The sequence below is a fragment of the Capra hircus genome, chromosome 23 (genome assembly GCF_001704415.2).
Source record: "Capra hircus breed San Clemente chromosome 23, ASM170441v1, whole genome shotgun sequence".
In the NCBI taxonomy this organism is placed as follows: domain Eukaryota; kingdom Metazoa; phylum Chordata; class Mammalia; order Artiodactyla; family Bovidae; genus Capra; species Capra hircus.
The window spans coordinates 38,675,952-38,699,239 of NC_030830.1; the positions used below are offsets into that span (position 1 = coordinate 38,675,952).

Sequence of the window (23,288 nt, forward strand, 5' to 3'; positions counted from 1 at the left end):
TTATTTGTCCTTTGCTTTTCCCACCCACACTGAAGACTCTGATCTGCTTCACTATAAACTGCACAAGGAGCTCTATAAATGTCTTCTACATTTTACAGGAGTCACATTAAGATCTGTCAGAAACATATGCCAGGCGGCAGCTGAAAGACCACTGATATAATGCTATATTGTGCATTGAACAATAACAATCAAGAGGAAAATACAATAAATTTGAGCAACTCACTAAATTTGAAAAATAGGCTTTATTTTAACCAGTGGTATTGTATGACATCCTATATGGCATAACTGATTACAGCCAAGTTCATGAATACAAATAAGACGGCATTTTCCTTCATTCTCTCTTTCGTTTCCTGTTCAGAGAAATCAGGAGATGGGAGCACTGCGCTCAGAAAACAAGGAGCTCTTCTTCCACAGGCTCCTCCAGCTGAGTCCGGGCTCCTGGCACATTCAGCCTCTTAACATGTATATGGTCTCATGTGCAAAGACCTTTATGAAAAAAAATATTCAGAGCAGTATTTCTGTAGGAAATCACACTAGCATTTACAACAAAACATGGCTGATAAAGTTCATCTTGCTGTGGATCATGAGGATTTGAACTGCATATAAAGGAGATGAGGACTTTGTGTTCATTTTCCTTTAAAGAGGGGGCAGATCTTGGGTGAGGTGTGACCACCATCAGCTGCCTCCTTCCTTCTTGCTCCAGTTGACTTGGGGGTCCTACCCTGTCCCTCTGGAGTGCAGGCAGTGCTGTGTGAGAAATGGAAACATCTCGGCCCAAATATGAGATTCTGTCACACAGCCAACACTGGAGGTGGATCTACACCTTCTTCTTTCACAAAAGGCTTAAATATATGGGCCCTTATGCTATCACAAGGTGCCTGAAATTCAGAAAATTATGAAAGCAACTCTTCTCCACCCCTGAGGATATTTCATCTTTATAAAGTTGAAAATACAAAATATTAAAATAATTTGCCCTTTCTCCCCATCAAAAGGAATCACATTCTCAAAGGATTCCTGCCATATAGAAAATTCTGAAACAAAATTTATTTCTCCCCAAACCAAGACCAGGAAGTCAATGTTGAGCTGCCAAGAAGACCCTTTTCCAAAGAAGGGTGGAAAAGATACCTCATCACTTTTTAAAAAATAATCATATTTAGACAAAGATAGCAAAAGGAGTTTCTGGCCTCATGAGCTTTTATTTTTCACTTTGATTTTCAGCATGTCTTAGCATTGGTTACTAGGAGTGAAGAGAATGACTTGTTTTCCAAAGTCTTAAAATATTCCTGGGACAAACCCTGATCTTTCCTGGTTGACGGCTCCCCAAAAATAGTTTGTTGAAAACCAGATGGCAAGAATGGAAATGCTATACATCCATCTGTTCCGTTTCTTCATAGTTTTCACATCAAAAGCACCTGGAGTTATCACTGGTGTTCAACACAAAATAGTACTGGGGGCTCAAGAGAGGATGATGTCACCTGCCCTTAGCATCAGCCGAGGTGACATGGGTTCGGAACTACCCGTAAGGTCTTCACTGGCAAACCTGCCTGGCACCAGGGCCTCCCAAAGAGAACAGGACAAGCAGCTGTGCATGCTCAAATAGCAAGACGTGCAAAACAGATCGTCACTCTGCTAGGAATGAAGAGCACACAGGAGGCACGCTGACAGCAGCAACCAGGTTCTGACTACTGAGGCCAGTACTTAAGAAATCTCTGCACTGAAGGCGGGGTATGCAGAGGAATGGCAACGACACCTGGGGGCGGGGCGAGGGAGGAAGAGAGGGAAGCACATACACGCATGCTCACACACGCACACGTGGTGCCTCCGAAGGCGCCCTGGCTACTCTGGGTTCACACGTGGCCGCCCGACATCCTGACTACTTGCCTGGCTCAGAACTTCATCTGCTGCACTCTCTTAACCGCACTCTCTCCTCTCCTTTTAAGGCACGAACATATTTAATGGTTTCAGGTATACCTGTTGAGTTCCGAGAACCACACTGAGCAAGTTAGTCACAGCCTAGTGCACAGGAGCCGGCTGGTCCTTTTCGGCTGACAGAGAATGAGGGACGGCGCCCATGTGAAGCAGCCAGGAGGTGTGAGCCTTCTCTCTCTGCCGCCGTGGGATGTGGCCAAAGCCGACCCTCAGCATCAAGGCGGGGCCACAGGAGAGGCCAAGATGGCAAAAGCATGACCAGGGTCTGGGATGTTTAATATTTTTTTACTTTGCTTTTAACAAACCATACAAGGTGGCCGCTCTTGCCTGCCTCGCGGCCTCTCACGAACAAGAGCAAGCAGAGGCCACCACGGAGCATCTGTCACTCCACACAGAGTCACTGTGATAGTTTGCTCATCATGTTTTACCCTCCCACAAAGTCAGACACACACACACGCACGCGCGCGCACACACACACACACACCCCTTCCACCACGGAGGAAATCTTTGCAACAAGAGGCACTTGAAAGATATTTTGAGAGTTCTCATGAAAAGGCCTTCCCCTCACAGTGAAGTGGGATCAACAGAATAGAAACCAGACACTCAAGACTCCATCTCTTCTTGGTCAAGGGGTGGCGGCACAAAGCTGATGACTTCATCATAGGTCAGACCTAGAAATCAGGAAGGAAAAGCAGGATGTGAGAGTTTAGACCTTCACTTTGCTGGGAAGCCACCCTAACTTCTAAGCTCAAGACCCTTTCCTCCCTGTCCAGGCTACTGGTTCAATGGGCCTCACTGCTTGTATGTGAACGTGGGATGACCCAAAAGTTCAAGGATGCATATAAAAGAACAATTTTGGGGTCATCCAGTGCCTCCTCTTTAAAGCTCTCTGGAGAAGATACTTAAGAGTAGCAAACCAATTATTTGGGAAATGTAAAAAGTCGTTCAGTCGTGTCTGACTCTTTGCGACCCCATGGACTATACGGTCCATGAAATTCTCCAGGCCAGAATACTGGAGGGGGTAGCCTTTCCCTTCTCCAGGGGATCTTCCCAACCCAGGGACTGAACCCACGTCTCCCGCATTGCAGGCGGATCCTTTACCAGCTGAGCCACAGGGAAGTCCCCCACATGCTACAGCAACAGATAATCCTGGCTTTGGGATTTAACTCAAGTTCTGGATTTGTGTTTTATGAAAAGAATATGTGACTGGGTCTAGGAGACCTGGGTTCCATTTCTGGCCGTATCCTTAACTAGGTCTAAGCTAAGAGATAAGATATAAATGCTCTTCATTGTTTGTAAAATTCTGTTGTTTGCAAAGCTGTAAAAATTCCCTAATCCCTACTTAGCTCAAAGAGATAGTATAAATGCAGAAATTCTGAGAACCTCAAAGCTCTATGCAGACGTGAGGGGCTGTGCACAAAATCAGACCAGACAGAAGCATCTCAAAGGTCCAGAGGGGCGTCATCTACAACAGAGGAACACACTCATTCCACGGAAGAGACCCCCACTGCAAGTTTTAACGCGTTGGATACAACCAGAAAAAACTCCCCCCACCCTCACAGCTTTTGGTTAGTGGCTCACCTAGGAAAGATTTTTAAAGCTAGGATCTCAAAAAGGTAGACAGATGTTCACCCTGCTATGACTTACTTTTCCATTCGTCTATAAGGAGGTCCCTGCTTTCGAAAGACTGGTCGTAAGGATCAGCCACTGGCTCGTCATCAGGATCGTGGTACTGGGCAAAGTAGGCGTGCGCAAGGGCCTGCGCCGCTGTAATTCTCTTATCTGAGTCCAATACAAGCATCTTCTCCAGCAGGTCGACAGCTGGCAATACCACAGACGGGAAGGAAAAGAGAAGAGGTTTTAACACATTACCAAAAATCTATGCCTTATTAAGCAAACACAGAGTTTCGATCCTTCATACCCAAACATTCTCCAAAGTATCTGCTCTGAGATATACTATTTATATTTTACTTTTTTACTTACTTTATATCTTTATCTATATATACATACATTTTTTACTGAATCATTTTAAAATAAAATTACAGACATGCAATTTCACCTATAAATATTTCACCATAGAGATGGCTTCCTATACAATCATAATTACATCTGAAAAATATATAATTCCCAAACATCATCTAAAATCCAGGTCACACTGAGCTTTCTTCAATTATCTTAAAGGTGATTTTTATCTAGTAACTTCTTCAAGCCAGGATCCAATTAAGGACCATGTATTGCATTTTGTTGAGTTTCCTTAGTCTCTTCTATTTCTAGAATAATCGCCCCTGCCTCTCACCCCCATTTTTCCTAGCTTTGACCTGAAAAGACTCCCCACAAAACTGTCTTGTGCTATCATGTTATCTGTACCCTTGTTTTCCTCTATCCCCTGTATTTCCTGAAAACCCTGGTTAATCTAAAAGTTGGTAAGAATTGGGTTAAACATTTTTGGCAAGAATACTTCATAGGTGATGCTGTGTACTTAATGGTACATTAAGGCCATCTGTCCCATTAATAGTGATGCTGAATTTGATCACTGGGTTAAGCTGTTTCTGTTTCGCCTTAAGCAAGCACCCTGTCAGTACTAGGCGAGTATCAGTTTCTTTCACTTATAGCTTTCAGCATCCATTGATCTTCCTTCCCAGCAACTATTTCATTAGCTGGGGGCGGGGCGGTCACAGAATCGTGGTTTTTTTTTTTCTTCCCCATCTAATTTCTATAAATGATGATGTTTTGAGTTTCAGAATGGTAGCACCTGGGAGGACAAATAATAAATGACCACAGTTATCACTTTTGTGAAGCAAAGGCATTTGTGGCTTTGCAAATTCTTGTTTGTTCTTTAAATGTGGGAGAGGGCAAGGATGGGTAGTGAAGTGGAGGGGGGGGTCCTTTTCCTGAAGAGATCCACACTGTGTATGCTGGAGGCTGTAAAAGATCCCCATCCTTCAGGCTCAATTCCAGAGTTGAATTTCTTCCAAAAGAGAAATGTGGGTTTCCAAGGAATACAGTAACAAAGTGAATATTTCTGTGTCAAGTTCATAAGTTTACACCTTAAAGCCCTCGGAAAATTGCCTAGACATATATTCTCTTCTTAGAAACAATAACCTCATCAGGTGCTATCTCAATCATATGATGAGTCTTTGCCACCGCAGGGTAAAATGAACCATGTCCTCATAACACCTCGATAAATAAGATCAAGGTTAAGAAAAAGATTCCTCTAAGACCTTGACAGATACAAATACATACACATCAAACAGCAACTTAAGTTTTACTTCATGTTTTGAGAATAATGGTGAAACATGAAGTCAGTGATGGTCAAAAGAGGGCTGTCAGTATTTACACTGTTGGTGTATTCCTGCTGGGTTAACATGCTGGGCATGAGTTCCTGGTCAGGTTACACCATGTTCTGCCTGTAAGAAGAGACTCTATACGACGCCAGCATTTGGCAGTGGACTGATAGGTCTGTCTAAATACTGAGAACTGCAATGCTGGGCAGCAGGTGGCCCAAAGCCTCCTTCAGCTCACTGGCAGTCTACAGTGCTAAGTGGTATCCAGCTTTCTTGAATGATTAAATGTCACGATTCCAGAGAAGGGGGATGCTTATCGGGATGAAAGTGACCCCAATAAACTGCTGGACACACATATCCCCCCTTCCCTAGAAGAATGAATGAACAAATTGTTTTGAGCCAACCATCAGGAAATCAAACAGTGAGCATTGCCATGTCTAAACCATAAGCTGAGATGATGAAAAAATTCATAACAGAATGACAGACAAGGAAGCTACCAGCTTACAACATAATTTCCTAATATGCTACAGTACTTAATGACTCAAAGAGAGCTTCTCACAGACCCTTGAACTAGATAATACAGTATAAATAAATCATACAAAGCCGGTGAGAGCAAACCAGGGCAGATACAGACCCAAACCAACCCTGGCAGAATTCTGTATACCCTTGATGAGTATGTGGATTTATTCTTAGACATGAGAGTGATCCAGCTGAGCCCTGACACATTCTCCATCTACAAGACCGACAAGCTCAACACTTCCGAGCATGAGCATCTCTGCTATTGTAAGAATTATCATAGGAACACTAAACCGCTCTTCAGCAATCACTGTGGGTAGAGTACTTAGAAAGGTAAAGCCACTTAGCCTTCACTCCAACTTCTGAAGAGGCTGTCGTCAGCTCTCAGAAGGATGAAACTAAACCCGAGGCACAGCTGCTGGGACCCTTAAGCAGAGGCATGACCGAAACCGAGATTTAAAACCATACTACTAAGATCAGAAAAATAAGAAGGTTGACTGTTCTGTTATCACAGCACTGCTCCACTCTCGTCACAGGGAGGGCCATGTCTGATTTTTCTATGTTGCTGTTGTTCAGTCCCTAAGCTGTGTCCGACTGTGACTACAGCAGGTCAGACTCCTCTGTCCTCTACTATCTCCTGGAGTTTGCTCAAGTTCATGTCCATTGAGTTGGTGATGCTATCTAACCTTCTCATCCTCTGCTGCCCCCTTCTCCTTTGGCCTTCAACCTTTCCCAGCATCAGGGGCTTTTCTAAAGAGTTGGTTCTTTGCATCAGGTGGCCAGAATATTGGAGCTTCAGCATCAGTCCTTCCAATGAATACTCAGGACTGATTTCCTTTAGGATGGACTGGCTGGATCTCCTTGAAGGCCAAGGGACTCTCAAAATCTTCTCCAACACCACAGTTCAAAAGCATCAATTCTTTGGCACTCAGCTTTCTTTACAGTCCAACTCTCACATCTGTACTTGACTACTGGAAAAACCATAGCTTTGACTATACGGGTCTTTGTTGGCAAAGTGACATCTCTGCTTTTTAATATAGTGTCCAGGTTTGTCACAGCTGTTCTTCTAAGGAGTAAGCATCTTTTAATTTCACGGCTGCAGCCACAGTCCACAGTGATTTTGGAGCCTAAGAAAATAAAACCTGCTACTGTTTCCACTCCTATCTGCCAGGAAATAATGGGACAAGATGCCATGATCTTAGCTTTTTGAATGCTGAGTTTCAAGCCAGCTTCTCCACCTTCTTCTTTCACCCTCACTAAGAGGCTCTTTAGCTCCTCGTCACTTTCTGCCATTAGAGTGGCAACATCTGCATCTCGGAGGCTGTTGATTACTTCTCTGGGCAATCTTTGAATTCCAGCTTTTAGGATTCATCCAGCCTGGCATTTTGCATGATGTACTCTGCATGGAAGTTAAATAAGCAGGGTGACAATATACAGACTTGTCATACTCTTTAATTTTGAACCAGTCATTTGTTCCATATCTGGTTCTAACGGGTGCTTCTTGAATTGCATACAGGTTTCTCAGGAGACAGGTAAGGTGGTCTGGTATTCCCATCTCTTTAAGAATTTCCCATGGTTTGTTGAGATCCACACAATCAAAGAGGCTTTAGCATAGTCAATGAAGTAGAAAGTACATGTTTTACTGGAATCCTCTTGTTTTCTCCAGGATCCAATGAATGTTGGCAATTTAATCTCCAGTTCCTCTGTGTTTTCTGAACCCAGCTTGTCCACCTAGAAGTTCTTAGTTTGCGTACTGCTGAAGCCTAGCTTGTGTGATTTTGACCATAACCTTCCTAGTATGTGAAATGAGCTCAGCCGTACCGTGGTTTGAATGTTCTTTGGCACTGCCTTTCTTTGGAGAGCACTGTCCCTCCTCTTTTCCTAGAGTCAGGAGATTAGAACCTCAGGCAACGCCACTTTTGGGGACCAAAAGAAGTACACACCAGCCCCCAGTTTTAAGGAACGAAGCAGCTCCTTTTCAGCCAAGGCAGTACACATCCTGCAGCTGCCACTGTCATGCCCCTTTGCCAAAGATCCTGGAAATGGTGGTGATAGGAAGGAAGATGGAGCCATTCTTCAAAGCTTCACGAAGAAGAGAGAATGGCTAGGTGTCTGAAGGCAACAGAGGAAGGGGAAGGGAAAAGGACGCAAACGGCTAGGTGTCTGAAGGCAACAGAGGAAGGGGAAGGAAAAAGGACGTGAGGGCGACAGGCTCTGCAGCACTGGGGAGCTGCAGGCAGGGGGCGCCACACTGCAGGGTGCCAGAGTGGGGCCGCCAACCACCCTCTGTGCTTCAGCTGTTTCCAGCCTCAGCGCAGATACCGGCAACAGCGGCAGTGGCCACCGAGTCACAGGCTTCCCTCTGCTTCTCTTCCATGTCGCTCGGTCTCTTCTCCCAGCGTTCCCCTTGCTTTCTCTCCTTTCTTCACTGTTCCTGCTTATTTCCCCCATCAAATTCTGTGATCATATATTTATGATATAAGCACGTCATGAGATAAACAACCTGACAGTAAAACATGGATAACACAGCACTATTTATCACCTTCTGAGATTTAAGTAACAGTGTGATGTTAGTCAAAAGGATCCCTAACTTATGTCACAGCCAATTCAATATCCACAAGACAAGGATACAGTCAACTTACCCAAGGGATTGGCACCAATAAATACATTTGCAAAGTTCATCTTCGGCATCTGGGTCAAAGACTGAATGTAGTTTCTTGCCTGTAAAACAAAGGGTTTTCAAAAATGGCTTTGTTCAATATTTTTACTGCTTTCAAAGATTCCTGGTCCTGTCATAGAGCAAGTGTTAACTGACAAAGTCTGCTGGCTTCAGTGTTTACGAATGTTGTTGCTATTCATCACAGACTTCTCACTGCCATCCTAACCTTCTTATTTACCATCATCATCTTTATTTATTCCTGCTCTCAGTTAAAATTTCAAATGAACAAAAGTGCTAACCAGCTAAGTTCCCTTTCATCAGCATTCTGGTCACAGGAAGTTTAAAACGATGAGGCCAAGATATCTAAGAAGTAGCCCTTCCTGAGACAGTCCTCCTAAAAAAGCTGAAGTTGGCATAGGGTTTAGTATTCCCAAAGAAAGTCTAAGATCAACCATCTTTTGATGAGCTGATCTCAGCAGGGACGCTTAGTATATTAAAAGGATGTCAATATTAAACCTTGTTAAAATATTTTTGGTAACAAGGAAATAAACATAAGCTTTATATTATGCTAAGAGGTCTGAGCAATAAAGAATAGTGGATTATAAGTTACACAGCTTAGGCAGAAATCTTTCCCCTACCACTTATAAGATACATCTTCTTGGGCAAGTCTTAACTAGCATATCAATGACCTCATCTGTAAAATATTAGTATTACTATTAGATACTAGTATTTGGCTTGCCTATATCATATGGTTATCATGATACTCAAGCAAGATAAAACTAGTGAGAGAGCTTCCAAGTAAAATTTTGACACAAAAGAACATTTATATACAAATTCAGATTTTATAATGTTTGGTTCTTGGGGTGGGACAGACTTGAATTACTTACTCTCTTTTAAGTCTTTAGTTCTTCATCTATGAAGTGGGATTAACAACAGTGCTAACCTCAAAGGGCTGAAGGGAGGACTTGAGATAACAAACCAATACCCTCCTTAGCGCTGCACTTGGGTTCAGAGGCAGAGCTCAAATAAACACCAGCTGCTATCACTGTTGCCTTTAGAAAGGAAAGCCTGCTCTCGTTTTCTAAGGATGTTTCAACTTGATAATTTCTGGACTTTATTCTAAGGAACTCAAGGTGCTAAAATACTTTCAAGGACTGATAGCTCTTAATAAAGGCAAAAATAAAAACTGGTCTTGGGAATAATCATATCAATACAAATGGTTCATAACTGCATGCTTCAGGTATTAGCTATAAAATCTATGACCTTCCCTGTGTCAAAGAAAAAAAATCTCACGATCAGTCCAAGTAGCTGAGGTGAAACTTCTTTAAATCTAAACTACCTCCTTGAAATTCCTGTTTTTAATACAGCTCAACAGTAAAGGTATACATGTATATTTATGTATGTATGTATATACACACACATAACAACGTTAGAAAAAGTTCTAGCTGCTATGGCAACTTCATCTTTTTAAATTCTTTAAAATTTACATATAAATTAGTTCTCTAATATTTATATATATAATACTAGTTTCAGGTCTATAACAGTGATTCAGACTTCTTATAAATTATATTCCATGTAGAGTTATGCTGTATTTCCTATCCTTGTAGCTTTCTTTTGTACATAGTAGTTTGTTCCTCTTAATAACTTCACCTTCTTAAACACTGTGTGCAGAGCAAACAGGAGAGGCCCACTTTGAGAAGCAGCTGAGAATCATTTCAATTTGAAAAGAAAGCTCTAGGAACTGAACTACTGACAAGCCTGTTATCCCTTCCTACTTGAGCATGTAGATAAAAGAAGAAAGGGAAAACAGAAGTGAGAGAGACCACGTCATACAGAGAACAGTCTTACCTCTGATAAGATAGATAAGAAGACTATCTGAATAAAGCCATGTGGCCAATCTGATTCCCAGAAAGATTAAGGACATCTTACAAAGAAGTGTCCCAATCACCTCTGATGGTAAAAGGAGACTTATATTAAGCAGTCAAGCTTTGTTAAAAAAAAAGGCACCCAACGCTAAGTGTTCATAGTTTTCTACGTTATTTGCATATTTTATCTTAAATATAGAACTTTTCAGCATTAGATAGTTTATAGGTGTTTTTAAATAAAGGCTCTTCTTTTGGTCATTAAGACAATGGATAAATAGGAAAACATGCTAACGGCCTTCAGTTAATACACCTCCAGTTAAAAATTATTTGATGGTAGCATAACCCTGACTATAAGCATAGGACCCTAGGAAAACACAAACCTCCTCTTGAGCACTAAATTCATAAATAACATCATTTTCTAGGTACAAGCCTATACATTATATTCTCCATTCACAGGACTGGGTGACATTTTAATCCCAAACGTCAAGTGTTGTAATAGCACATAGGCAGTCTTTGCCTTAGTCGCCCTAGGGGAGCATGCAAACATTCAGTGACGTTACAATCTGTGTTGGTTATACAGTGGCAATAAAATGCGAATGTGGCCTTCTGAATTAGATACTCCTGCACAGTCAATTTGTTCTCACCTCATGGCTTGGCATCCTGTTAATGAGATAAGCAGGGGGAGTCCCCGTCAGACGCATAATCTGCTGAAGCTGGTTAATATCTTAAGATGCCTAGTCAAGGGCATTGTTAAGCATACAGTGCAAAAAAACAACTTTCAACTCAAAAAGTTTTAGAAAAGGCCAAAAAGCCACCCCCAAACAAAAAATCTATTCCCACCCACCCCACCCAACCCGGGTAGAGCCAAGGCTGCATGTGAAAGCATGCATCTGTGAACGGCGTGAGAGTTAGTAGCCGTGGAGCCAGTGATGGGCCAAGTGCAGAAGAAAAACTTTTTTTTGGTTTTAGCATTATCTTTAACATTAAATATTTACGCTCCCTGGAAAGAGACTGCCCCTTGATCTGGGATGCCAGCCAGAGAACTGTTTTCGAGTACTGATGGCCACAACCTGTTTGCTTGTGGGATAAATGAAGAAGATTCAGAACATTTTGATTCAACTTCAGACAAAATAAAATGTCCAGTGTAACCATTTCAAGTACAGGTTAAATTTCTGTGGCACAGGTTCTGGTGATTCTCTAAAATACCACCCCTCCTAATGTAAGACCAAGGTGGTATGTGTGTTGACACGCAAGGCCAAGCTTCAAGGACAGTAGTTAGTGATACTTTTAAAATACATGCCACAAACACACAGTGGTAAGTGAAGGGGAAGTGGGGGAAAATGAGAAGCTAACAGCAGAGACAAAACAGAAGTCACAGCTGCTGACGGTATTACAGCATGCCACAATGATTTCTCCTACAAGCCTCTTTAACAGGTGAACAGACTGACTTCGCTCAAAAAACATCCGGGAGGAAGCTGGCAAAACACTGTGAGTATCTGCTCTGACAAAGGCAGAACGCTGAGGTTTTCCAAATGTACGCAGATGTAGGTACGCTGCACTCTAACCTGCTCTCTTTCAGCTGGCCCATCAATTTTAACAACCACAAGAACTGTTAGCTTATCATGTGTTGCTGTTAAAGCAGAGTGGTGCGATTTTTAAAATGCTCAGCCTAATAAAGACCTTTCGATATTCCCTTTCTTGGTATTTATTAATTCCCTCCTTCTCTTGTAGCACCATTTTCAGTAAGTACCATAATCACATAATTTCACTTCTTTGTGGCTTCTCTCAATGATCTTTCCAGTTGAGCTCATCCTCAGAACTTAAATTCCTTAGTGGTCAGATTACTACAAACACATGTTTAAGGCTGGCTGTTAGGAAAGAGCTGGAGCCACGGCTCCACCCTGCCTCTCACGCTTCCTGGCCCAAAGATAGGCCAGCAAATCCAAAAGATGGTGTGAAGTTCTTCTAACACATTCTCAATAAATTCAGGTTTACCTCTCAACAAATTACATAACAAAAGAGTACTCTGCATGCTGAGAGAAAAACAAAAGGGGGTCACGAACTAAACCAGCAATAGTAGTATCAGCTGGGTTTTAAAATGGTAAAATCCTGCCATCTCTCTCTTTTCTATGAACAATAACTTGGTCTGTACATTTCCGTGGTGTTTTTTTTGGTCTTCTTTAGTCAAATAGGTTATTATATCCCATTTTTGTCAGGAGTTCAGGAATATTTTCAGCAAAAATTTTGAGAGTGAGTCAGTGAAAGGGCTTTTGTTTTCTTCACATGATTTATTTTTTATTTTTGTCCTTTCACTGATTACTTTAGGTATTGGGTCACCAACCAAAAAATATTCTCTGGACACCCATCATGACTCATTACCCCTTTTTTCATGGCACATGCTAACTTGTTCTCAGTCAGTCCAACTATTACTGTACTCTCTTACTCAGAATGTCCTAGTATTTACTGACTGAATTCCATCAATAAATAATAATCGCATCACTTCACTACTTTTCAGGAGTAAGGAAAATACCTATTGGCTCTCTCTGTTTACTATATTCCTTCACTAATATGTTTTTCTTTTCATGTTGAAAAGCTTTAAACAATTTTACTCACTTGGCTTTGCTATGTAGACATCATGTTTCACACATCATGTGCTTCTAAGATAAACTGGTACTTGAGCAGTATTACTAACATCAAATTAATCTCCATGTTTAGATTACTTTTTATGCACTCACTGTAACTATGTAGGAGAAAAAACCCCACATTTTCTTATCCCTATACTCAATGCAGTGTTATTTAACTTCTGTATTCTGATACTCAATTTTATTATGCTCAACTCTATGCAAGAGATGTTGAAATGTATGATGCACCCTATTTCACATAAAAAATGGATTACAACAGGTAAATACTATCATTTTAAACCCACCCTTTTTCTTCTAACAGCACATATCTATAGGGCAGATGGCTAAGGGTGGGTGAGAAGACTGAGAAAGAGCTGCTAGTGGACATCTCCAGACAGAGGAGGCATTTGCTGTCTCAGTCTCATGAGCACTCTTCAGTAATAAACTGAGCTCTCTCCCTTGCCCCTGTGTCCTCTCTATTAGACAATCTTTCTAAGCAAAAGCATTTAAAACAGAAAGGCACCATCCTCTCTAAGCATCGTCTCATCTCTTCTTTGGTTCACTCCAATCCAGCTCCTGCATTTCAAAAAGCAAAAAGAAAACACTCCTTCTGGCTGACACTCTGGTCAATAACTGACAATGACTTTCAAAACAGTGTGCAATCGGATGAGATTAAAGTTTAGAACATGTTATCAGAACATCTGGGATGTAAACTCAGCTCTGTCAAGTGACTCAGTGCGTGACTTGGGCAAGTCCCAGTCTTCCTGTGCTTCTGCTTCCTCATCTTAAATAAGTAAATGAAACCAATGAAAAGCCTGCCTCTGGCTACCCAGCAGTCTTTCCAACAGGGCAAAGGAATCCTTCAGTCGGAAACACTGCGAGGAGAATCCAGAAGGCACAGCTGGAGCTTGGCTTCACAGCTCTTTTTCCCTTTTATCCAACTGCCTGGCAGCAGACAGATGGGAAAAGGGAGAAAGACTGGGCTTTCCTAGTTTCTCTCATGCCTGTGGCCCAAGGAAATGACCAAGTAAGCCCAAGTAAGCCAGAGTCACATTCCCATGGCTTCTCTCTAAATGCCTGCTTAGAAGCAGGAAGGCATTAGCTCCAAAGCTTTTTCTCAGGGTACTCAAACTTGTAATTACACAGGCAGGCTGTGGGAGAAGGATTTACAACCCTCATCCTGTGGATCCGAGGCATTAGCAGTGGGGATGTTACCTCTGACGGTCTGGAGACTGGGTAGATACCGACCCCTGTGGAGAACAGACACCTTACCCAGGATGGGCAAGTTGTCTTATTCTAAAGCAATAAAAAGCAAGTAACTCCTGGGAAAGGGGAAGAGAGTGCAGGCAACGCACTTTCCATTCTTTTAGTGAGAAAGCTAGACTGATAGACGGTAAAGCTTATGCTTTGAGGATAAATACTAACCAAAAAAGTGAAAGGAGCCCTTGAGTGAAACTTTGAGAAAGATGATGTCAGGGCTGGAGAATGGAGACAACACATTTTCCATCTCCTGGAATGAATCAGAATCTCAAATCTCACTTACTGTGATACTACTGTCCAACACAAGCTCCCATGCTCCAGTACTATACCCAGAGAGAAAACAAAACACACTCATGCATGTGAGCAGGCAGGTACACGTACACACACACACCTCATCCTGGAGTCAGCACACAAAGGGCACATGTGCTTACAAACATACCCAGGTCAAAGTACAGATTGACAGAAGGGAAGTGGCAGAGGCTCCCAACAGGGCAGATAATTACAATCAAGGCAGCAACTCACAGACTCTGAGGAGATTTTCTTCAAAAGCTCAGCCCCTGGGGTTCCAACGAGTCTTAAAATGAGCTTCAACTGATCAATATCTAATGGTGGACTATAAAGGAAAATGTTGGGACAAAATAAAAATGAAAAACAAACAAAACAAACGAACAAAACACCCCAATAACAAAAACTTAAAACCCCAAACCAAGCCAAAATGGTGAATTGATCTAGGTCAAGGTTTCGGCAGGACGGTCACTTCAAGTAGAACATGCTCCTCCTGTACAAATTTTCAAAAGCTTCCACACACATACCCGACTTATATTTATTTTGTGCATCTGTCAACATCCCCTGTCAGTAGAGTTAAGCAGCTGTAGCTGGGTACTTAGCTGCCAAAGACAGCAGGTGAAAACATATAAGCAGCACTCAGTCCATACGCTCAGCCCACACCTACCTTCTTCCCTTCCACCAAAGCACCAGGAGCCAGTCAAGCAAAGAACACCAGTCAGCAGAGGGCCACAGAGAAGAAAGCAGCAGAGAGCACAGGAGTTAGGGATATACACAAGCCTACCTGTGAATATTCCTCTAAGGCTTGACCTAAGGAGCCTGTAATATGCAGGGACCTGCAAAGATCCAGGGCCTAACCAGTTGAGCCGTCCTCCCGAGACCCTCCCTGGCTGTGGCAGGCAGAGGACTGTGAGCGACAGTGGCCAGCAGAGGGCCCCACCACCCCACTGCAGCACACGTCCTTCAGGAGTGCGGCAGTAACACAGGGCACAGGAGGCTTCGACCTTACAGAAATGTACCGACAGACCTCACACACCCCCCGAGCTCTACATAACAGGCCACAACACCCAAACCTTTACTGTGCAGCCAACTCTTCTATGCATACTCACTACGTATGTGCATATACTGACCAGAAGTCAGAAACTTTCCACTTACTCTGACTGCTTTTAGCCTTGCCTATAAAGCTAAAAAGGAAAAAAATCTTATAACTCTCAGTATTTTTTTTTTTTTAATGAAACTTTAAATGTTATCCATGCCATGTCTACACTGACATTCAGAGGGAAAAGGAAGAGAGGATGACTATCTCCTGACTCTTGCCATAAAAAAACCTGTCAGGTTTTGCAGGATTAGCTCGTTCTCAACTTCGGGCCTCAGCTTAACCTTCACTTCCTCAGAGAAGCGTCCCCTACGCTACAGAAGAGGCACTGCCTTCCTGGTCACCCTCCCTCTCAGCACAATGCGTGAGCTCCTCACATCTGTAACTGCTTTGTCTGCTATTGGCTGTCACCTCCACTGATCTGAGAGAGGGGCTACTCTGCCTGCTCACCACTCGTCCCCAGTGCTCAGACTACCATCTGCTACATGCTCAGCACTCAAAATATTCGAGAAGGTACAGCAAGATGGAGAGGAGGAGAATGGAAGAGAAGACTTGTTTACGATTAGACCTAAGAAGGCAGTGCAGTGCAAAAGATAATGGCCACTGTGAGCCATAGCTGCCGGAGTTACAGGAACTGGTTACACAATAGTAACTTGCCCTATTTTTTTCCCCCCTCCAGATATGAAATTGGCTTAAATACAAGAAAATTCTAGACAAGAGTCAGCAAATCAAGCTGCACTGGAACACAACCAGGCCATTCGGCTGCTTTCACCTTATGTGGCAAAGCTGTATGGTTCCCAAAGCCTGAAATGTTTACTAGGTGGCCCTTTAAGTACAGAATCCTATCCCAGACCCAAACAATTTATGTTCTATAAGAAAATAAATTAACAGCAAGTCCACTCTCAGAAGGGCTTCTGTGGTGGCTCAGATGATAAAGAATCTGCCTGCAATGCAGGAGACACAGGTTTGATCCCTGGGTTGGGAAGATCCCCTGGAGGAGGGAACGGCCACCCACTCCAGTATTCTTGCCTGGAGAATTCCACGGACAGGGGAGCCCACTCACAGAACTTACTTCTGAATTAGAACAGTAGAGAATAACATTATAAAACAACCATAATCCAATATAAAATAAAAATTAAATTAGAAAAAAGAATAGGAGAGAATTTTGTTCTTTGTAGAGGGCAAAAATGAATGTGTTCTGGAGGCTAAAATTTCAATACTGAGGGAAAAAACTGAACTACTTTAGAGAGTCAAGTTTTATGCCCCCACTGAGGAAGACTCTGGGCTGTGGGTTTCTCAAGAATCTTACCTTCACCCCAATATACCTGAAAAGTAAGCCACTCCTACTGGTCATAGTGGTCATGAGAGCAATGATTTGGGGGACCTCAGGTCCTTTTCACCTCAGCCAGTAAGAAACAATCTCAGGGCTGAAGAATAAAGTAAAGCCCTGAATCCTCAACTTCAAGTTCACAGACTTTGCTGATTTGGCATCAAGAGTTTTTCCTGACTCTCCCCTCAAACTATTATTCCTTCATGCACTCAATGTTTCAACTCACACTAAATATTCCAGGCACTTTTAAGCTTCCACCTTCTTATTTATGCAAGTCATAAACAGCAATACCCTCCATTCTCCCCTCCTAGCATACCTTTTCTCTCCTTATTTACTTTTCAAAGTCCTGTTCAAACAAGAACTCTGCCATGAAGTCTTCCTGCGTATCCTGAACTTGAATTAATCTCTGCTTCTTCTCCCTAACTTATTTATACTCTATTACAGTATCTGTTCACTCTGTCTTGTTTTATAAGTAGAGAACAGACCTTCATTCAAACGACTCCTGTAACTCACGTTCTGCTAAGTATGATCATTCTGGTTTGGAGGACAGGTACCATCTTATCTTTAGCACCTTCCACTGAATAGCTCAATAAATATTAACTTGAAAGGTCTTCCTGTAATAGACTTTTCAAAGTAACTCCACCCCTCTGTCTTGCCCTCAAAAATCTAGAATAACTATATTCTAATGGGACGTCTATATACAAAAAAGTCAAGAAAAGTTGCTTCATTTCATATGCAAATTGTCATCTGAAATGTTTACACTCTAAAGAGTATACAGTGCGATGAGAGCATAAGGGGTACAGATAAAGAGAGCGGGTACAGCATGACAGTCGATACTTAGGAGATTAGTAAACACACAGTGCAAAATAAAAACCTACTTAGTAGCTAAAAGCACTTGCATCAAGAAAGGCAAAGCTGCAAACTTCAAAAGAAATCACCATTGGTTCTCCAAGAGCTGGCAAATCCATTGAAATACAGGTCAGTCTTCCAATAATACCAGCTACAGTAAGGCCACTACAATTTGTCCAGGCAGTTAAGGCCAGAAGGAACTTCAAGTAACTATATAAGCAGAGCAAAGCAAAACTTACCACATTATGACAATTAGTTATTTCCACAGCAAGCCATCCTTCTTACCAGGTTTAACCCCATTTTCCCCTAGACAGCAGATATTTTTGCTGGTAGTTAAAAATATGTTTTAATTGTAATAATCACAATGTCAAAATTTTAATTAAAAATCTCCTGATTCTTCTTTAAACAACTTAGGCCTAAGATTACTCTTTAGGTCCTCTGTAACAAAAGTAAGAGGTGGCTAGAATGAGTAGGTGAGGAAAAAAACCTAAGGGTAATGGGTTATTTGGAAAGAAAGTAAAAGAGGGATAGTCTATTCACTTCTAAATGGTCTAGGCAACTCCCAGGAGATTTCTGTAAGCCACAGAGTTGAAGACACTGAGAAGTAAGCTAAGTCTCATTCCAGTCCATCCTGTCTGTCACCAGGAGAATTTTCACAGGTCAGTGTTCCACCTTTGTCTCGTGGATTTTTAAAAAAGTGCTGCTCATAAGCAGTATCAAAATAGATAAATAAAAGGACCATTTGCGGAACCTGAGACTACGGCTGCTTAAGAACAGCAGTTTTTAAAAAATCCATGAGACAAAGGTGGAACACTGACCTGTGGAAATTCTCCTGGCGACAGACAGGATGGACTAGAATGGGACTTGGCCCATTTCCTTCTCTTCTTAGTCACCAAATAGTCATTTTCACTGTCATACATGGGAGATTTCTTAAGGTGTTTTAGGTTTGTGGAGAAACCTGAGAATTCCAGCCTTTTCAAATGGGGGAATACAACCTCAAGTTAGAGAAGAAAAGGCAAGAAGTAACCTAATATTTTTCTTCTTCCATATTAGGACACCTGCTTTTAGTGTCTGAAGGAAAACCGTGTTTTTGTTTTTAATGAGAGACTATTTGAAACCAACGTCTGAAAGAGAGGGGTAGTTGTGATAGGAAGGGGGATATACAAAAGTTTTGGCTCTACTGGCAATATTTTATCTTGTAATCTGGGCTACATAAACACAGGTGTTCATTTATTATTTCTTGTCTTTTTGTATGTCAGAAGTAGTTCATAGAATGTTTGAAAAAAATCAAAAGAATAAATAAATGAACTAGAATTAAGGAGCAAATTTAATACAGAGAAAATTCATTATGGAGTAGGGCAGCAAGCTGATGGCAAGAACCCCATTATCTTAGTTAATGTCTTAAGAGTGCCATTTCTATAAAAATGAAAGCAGCAAAGAAAAGTTTTAACACATGAAGGAAATTCATTTGATTACCTAGAAAAGGAAAACAATAGTAAGCCAAGGCTGAGACCTCTGGAAGGGAAATCAGTATTTGATAGGTCACAGGGTTATGAAACTCTCTCTTCCTCAGGCTGCAGACTGTTAAACGTTAGTAACAACATTTCCTAACTGGCTTACTCTTTTCAGAACCAGTGGCTTTTGAAATAAGTTAGCACTATACCTGAAGAACACATTCTGGGTCCTCACTCTCTTCTAATATAAAGTTCTCTCAGGTGTGTCCACTCGAGATATATATATATATATATATATATATATACACACACACACCTAGTCAACTAAACTAATGAGGAAGGGCTCTACTCTTAAACATAATTAGCTTTAAGACAAAAATTAGTGTATCTTATCTCTTTAGGGAAATGCTAAGGATTATTAACAACTAGTAACAAAGGAATCTTGGAAATTCCCTAAGCTCCAGTGGTTAGGACTTGCACTTTCACTGCTGGGGCCTGGGTTCGATCCCCTAGTTGGGGAACTAAGATCCTGCAAGCCATGTAACCCCAAAAGAAGATTCTATCAAGAAGACTAATCACAGAGGGGAAAGAAAAAGAGAGGAAAAAAAGTAGAATGGGAAGATGACTTGCAGAGATCTAAAACTGCATAAAATATCAAGAGTCACATGTGATTAAATTTAAATGTAATCTACATAAAACCTAATAAAATTTAAAATTCAGATCAACACTCATAAAACTATGAACAGAACTCCTTGCCATGATAGAGAGTATTTATGAAAAATGCAGAGCTAAAATTATACTCAGTGGTGAAAGACTGAAAGATAAGAACAAGACAAAGCTGCCCACTTTCACTACTGCTATTCAACCCTGTACTGGAAGTTCTAACTAGAGAAATTATATAAGAGAAAAAAAATAAAAGCATCTAAATTGGAAAGGAAGAAGTAAAACTCTCTATTTGCAGATGACATGATCTTACATGGAGAAAAACCAAAGAATCCACAAGAAAGCTACCAGAGTTCTCGGCTTTCAACTGTGCAAAGTTGCAGGGTACATGTTCAACAAATAAAAATCAGTTCTGTTTTTATACACCAACAAGGAACAGATCAAAAAGAAAATTAAGAAAGCAATTCCATTTAAAATAGCATCTTATAGATGCTAGGAAAATACCTAAAAATAAATTTAACTAAGGAGGTAAAAAACTTGTCCACTGAAAATTATAAAACATCACTGAGAGAAATACACCGGAGAGCAACTAAGTCCATGTGTCACCACTATCAAGCCTGTGCCCTACTGCCTGGGAGCCACAACTGCTAAGCCCATGGGCAGTAACTTCTGAAGCCTGTATGCCCCAGAGCCCATGCTCTGCAATGAGAAGCCACCACAACGGGAAGCTCCCCCAACACACACAGAGTAGCCCCCACTTTCAGCAACTAGAGAAGGGGCAGTGCAGCCCCAGACCCAGCACAGTCAAAAATAATAAATAAAATAAAATCCAGCCTTCTTTGTAGACATGTTTAAAGCCTATCCTCAAATTCATATAAAATTATAAGGGAGCCCAAAGTGCCAAAAAAAAAAAAAAAAATCTTGAAAATGGGAACAAAGTTGAAGGACTTACTTACTTACTATAAAGCTACCACAATCAAAGCAGTGTGGTACTGCTACAAGGGTAGATATTCGGACCAATGGAATAGAACTGATCTTTGACAAGAGTGCCAAACCTATTCAATGGAAAAAAAAAAAATCTTCAAAGAATGGTCCTGGGACAACTGAATGCCCATATGCAAAAGTATAAAGCTGGACCCCAAGCTCACATCACATACAAAAGTTAACTCAGAATGAACCAGAAACCTAAGTATAGGAGATACACACAAAACATTCTTAGTAGAAAATGTAGTAAATCTTCACAACCTTGAATTTGGTAATACACTCTTAGAAATGACACCAAAAACATGAACAAAAAAGAAAAAATATATTGTAACTTCGTTTAAAACAATTTTTGTACATCAAACGACATTATTAAAAAAAATGAATAGGCAGCCCACAAAATGGGAGAAAATATTTGTATATCGCATATCTGGTGAAGGCTTTATATACAGAATACATAAAAAGACTCCTAAAACTCAACAACAAAAAAGACAACCCAATTAAAAGGTGGGTAAAGGTCTCAAACAAATATTTTTCCAAAGAAGACATACCAACAGTAAACACAGGAAAAATACTCAACCTCATTAGTCATTAAGGAAATGCAAATTAAAACCACAAAGAGATTCCACTTGGTATCTCTAGGATGGCTATAATTTTAAAAAGCAGGATGGGAGGGAGGGAGGGAGGGAGGAAGGAAGAAACAACTGTTGGTGAAGATGTGGAGAAAGTGCCCATACATCACTGGTGGGCATGTTAAAACAATGACTGCTCTGCTCCTCAAAGAGTTACACACAGAGTAACCTCATGACCCCACAATTCCACTCCTAGAAACACAGCCAATGGAAGCCAAAGGGGGAACTCAGACAGGTACCTGGATGTTAGTGTTCACTGTAGCACTACTCACAACAGCCAAAAGGGGGAAACCACCAAGCGTCTGTAGCACACGAATGGATAAATAAAATATGGTATAGCCACATGAGGGAACAGTATTCAGTCATAAAAAAGAATGAAGTTCTGATCCATGCTACAATATGGATGAGCCCTGAAAACATACTAAGTGAAATAATTCAGACACAAGAACACAAATATTGTGTGAGCTCACTTAATATTAAACTTTTAGAATAAATAAATTCATAGAAAGAAGAAGAGAGGTAATGAGAGGCTGTGAGAGGGAATAGGAAGTTTTGGGTGCAGCTTCTGTTTGGGGTGATGAAAATGTTTTGGACATAGACAGTGGTGGTAGAGGCACAATTTTATGAATGTAATTAGTGCCACTGGATTGTATACTTTAAAAGGATTAAGATGGTAGAGTTGGACACGACTGAGCAACTGAATTGAACTGAACTGAACTGATGTTTATTTTACCACAATAAAAAAATAAAGTGGCAAATTATATGTGAAAACACTTGACTACAAAAATATTTTTAATTCAGCTTCTAAGTTCCACTGGCCACATTTTAAGTGTTCTATAGCCACATGCCACCATACTGAACAGCACATACATAAACTACTTGTCAGACCACACAAAGTTCTATTAGATGGTTCTTATCTAGAAGCTAAAACCACCAGTTTCAAATGCAAGATGAATAATAAATGAGGAAAACAGGGAGAGAACTGTGCATTCAAGTAAAGAGCACATTCTAGAGGCTGCCTTGGCATTCAGCTACGTTTTAAAATCATAAATAAGCAGTAGCTGTGTGCCTTTCTGAGCCACAGAAGAGTGTGTGGGGCCAGCACATTCTGCAAAGGTTTTAAGAAAATGAGTTTTAGAAATTAGGAGAATAGGCAGCAAATAGAATATTGGAAAGAAATGGAGACCTGAGTCGGATACATTCGTATCTATCTTTTCTGGGTTCTTATAGCTTCCTCATCTATAAAACCATGGGGCCCGACTAGATGTTTCTTAGCATCTTTCTAGATCCCCAAGTGGATAATTCTAGATTCTTAACTTTTATCTCATTGGTACCTTAAAAAAAAAAAGAGGAAAAACTACTAAGTAACTTTCAGCCTGAGAGATTAAAACTAAAATTCAACTTGGTTAAACTCTAGTTGTACCCAACACTGGATGCACATTAGAATCAACTGGGGACTTGAAAAAGTAACAGAAAACACTTTCCTCTCCCCTTGTCAGGCAGTCAAAGCTACATCCACACAGGTGGCAACTGACAAGAAGGGAGTTATGCATATTACAAACAAAAATCTTCCAAATTCGAGTTTCCTGATCCAGGAGAACATGTGCCTGAAAAGGAGCCAAGTAGAAAAGAAACAGTGTATTACTAAAATAAAAATTTTGAAAATAATTCTCATGTATTAAAAAGAGAATCTCCTAGTAAAAAGCTTAAATGCTGGGTTTTCTTCCTAAAGCTCACAGAAGGAAAAGAAGTATGCATAAAAAGGAACACTTCTTACAGGGGCCAAAAGTTGGCATTTTAAAAGGGTCAATCCATCAGGGGGCACCTGTAACTGAGACACATCCAAAGGCACACACAACTGCTT

The 23,288-nt window shown here is 41.1% G+C and overlaps 1 protein-coding gene across 3 annotated transcripts in view; it reads right to left on the reverse strand.

Moving 5' to 3' along the window:
- MAPK14 (mitogen-activated protein kinase 14) overlaps positions 224 to 23,288 on the reverse strand; it is a 72,969-nt gene continuing 49,904 nt past the window's right edge. Inside the window, exons 9-12 of one of the 3 annotated variants that reach the window (XM_018038791.1) lie at positions 14,657 to 14,736; positions 8,372 to 8,450; positions 3,577 to 3,750; positions 224 to 2,600 (exon numbers count right to left, since the gene is read on the reverse strand). In XM_018038791.1, coding sequence (XP_017894280.1) covers positions 2,533 to 2,600; positions 3,577 to 3,750; positions 8,372 to 8,450; positions 14,657 to 14,736 — 401 coding nt within the window. In that variant the 3' untranslated portion in view covers positions 224 to 2,532. Of the gene's footprint in view, positions 2,601 to 3,576; positions 3,751 to 8,371; positions 8,451 to 10,897; positions 10,978 to 14,656; positions 14,737 to 23,288 lie in introns of those variants that run through there. The other 2 variants (XM_018038792.1, XM_018038793.1) reach the window with 2 other exon arrangements.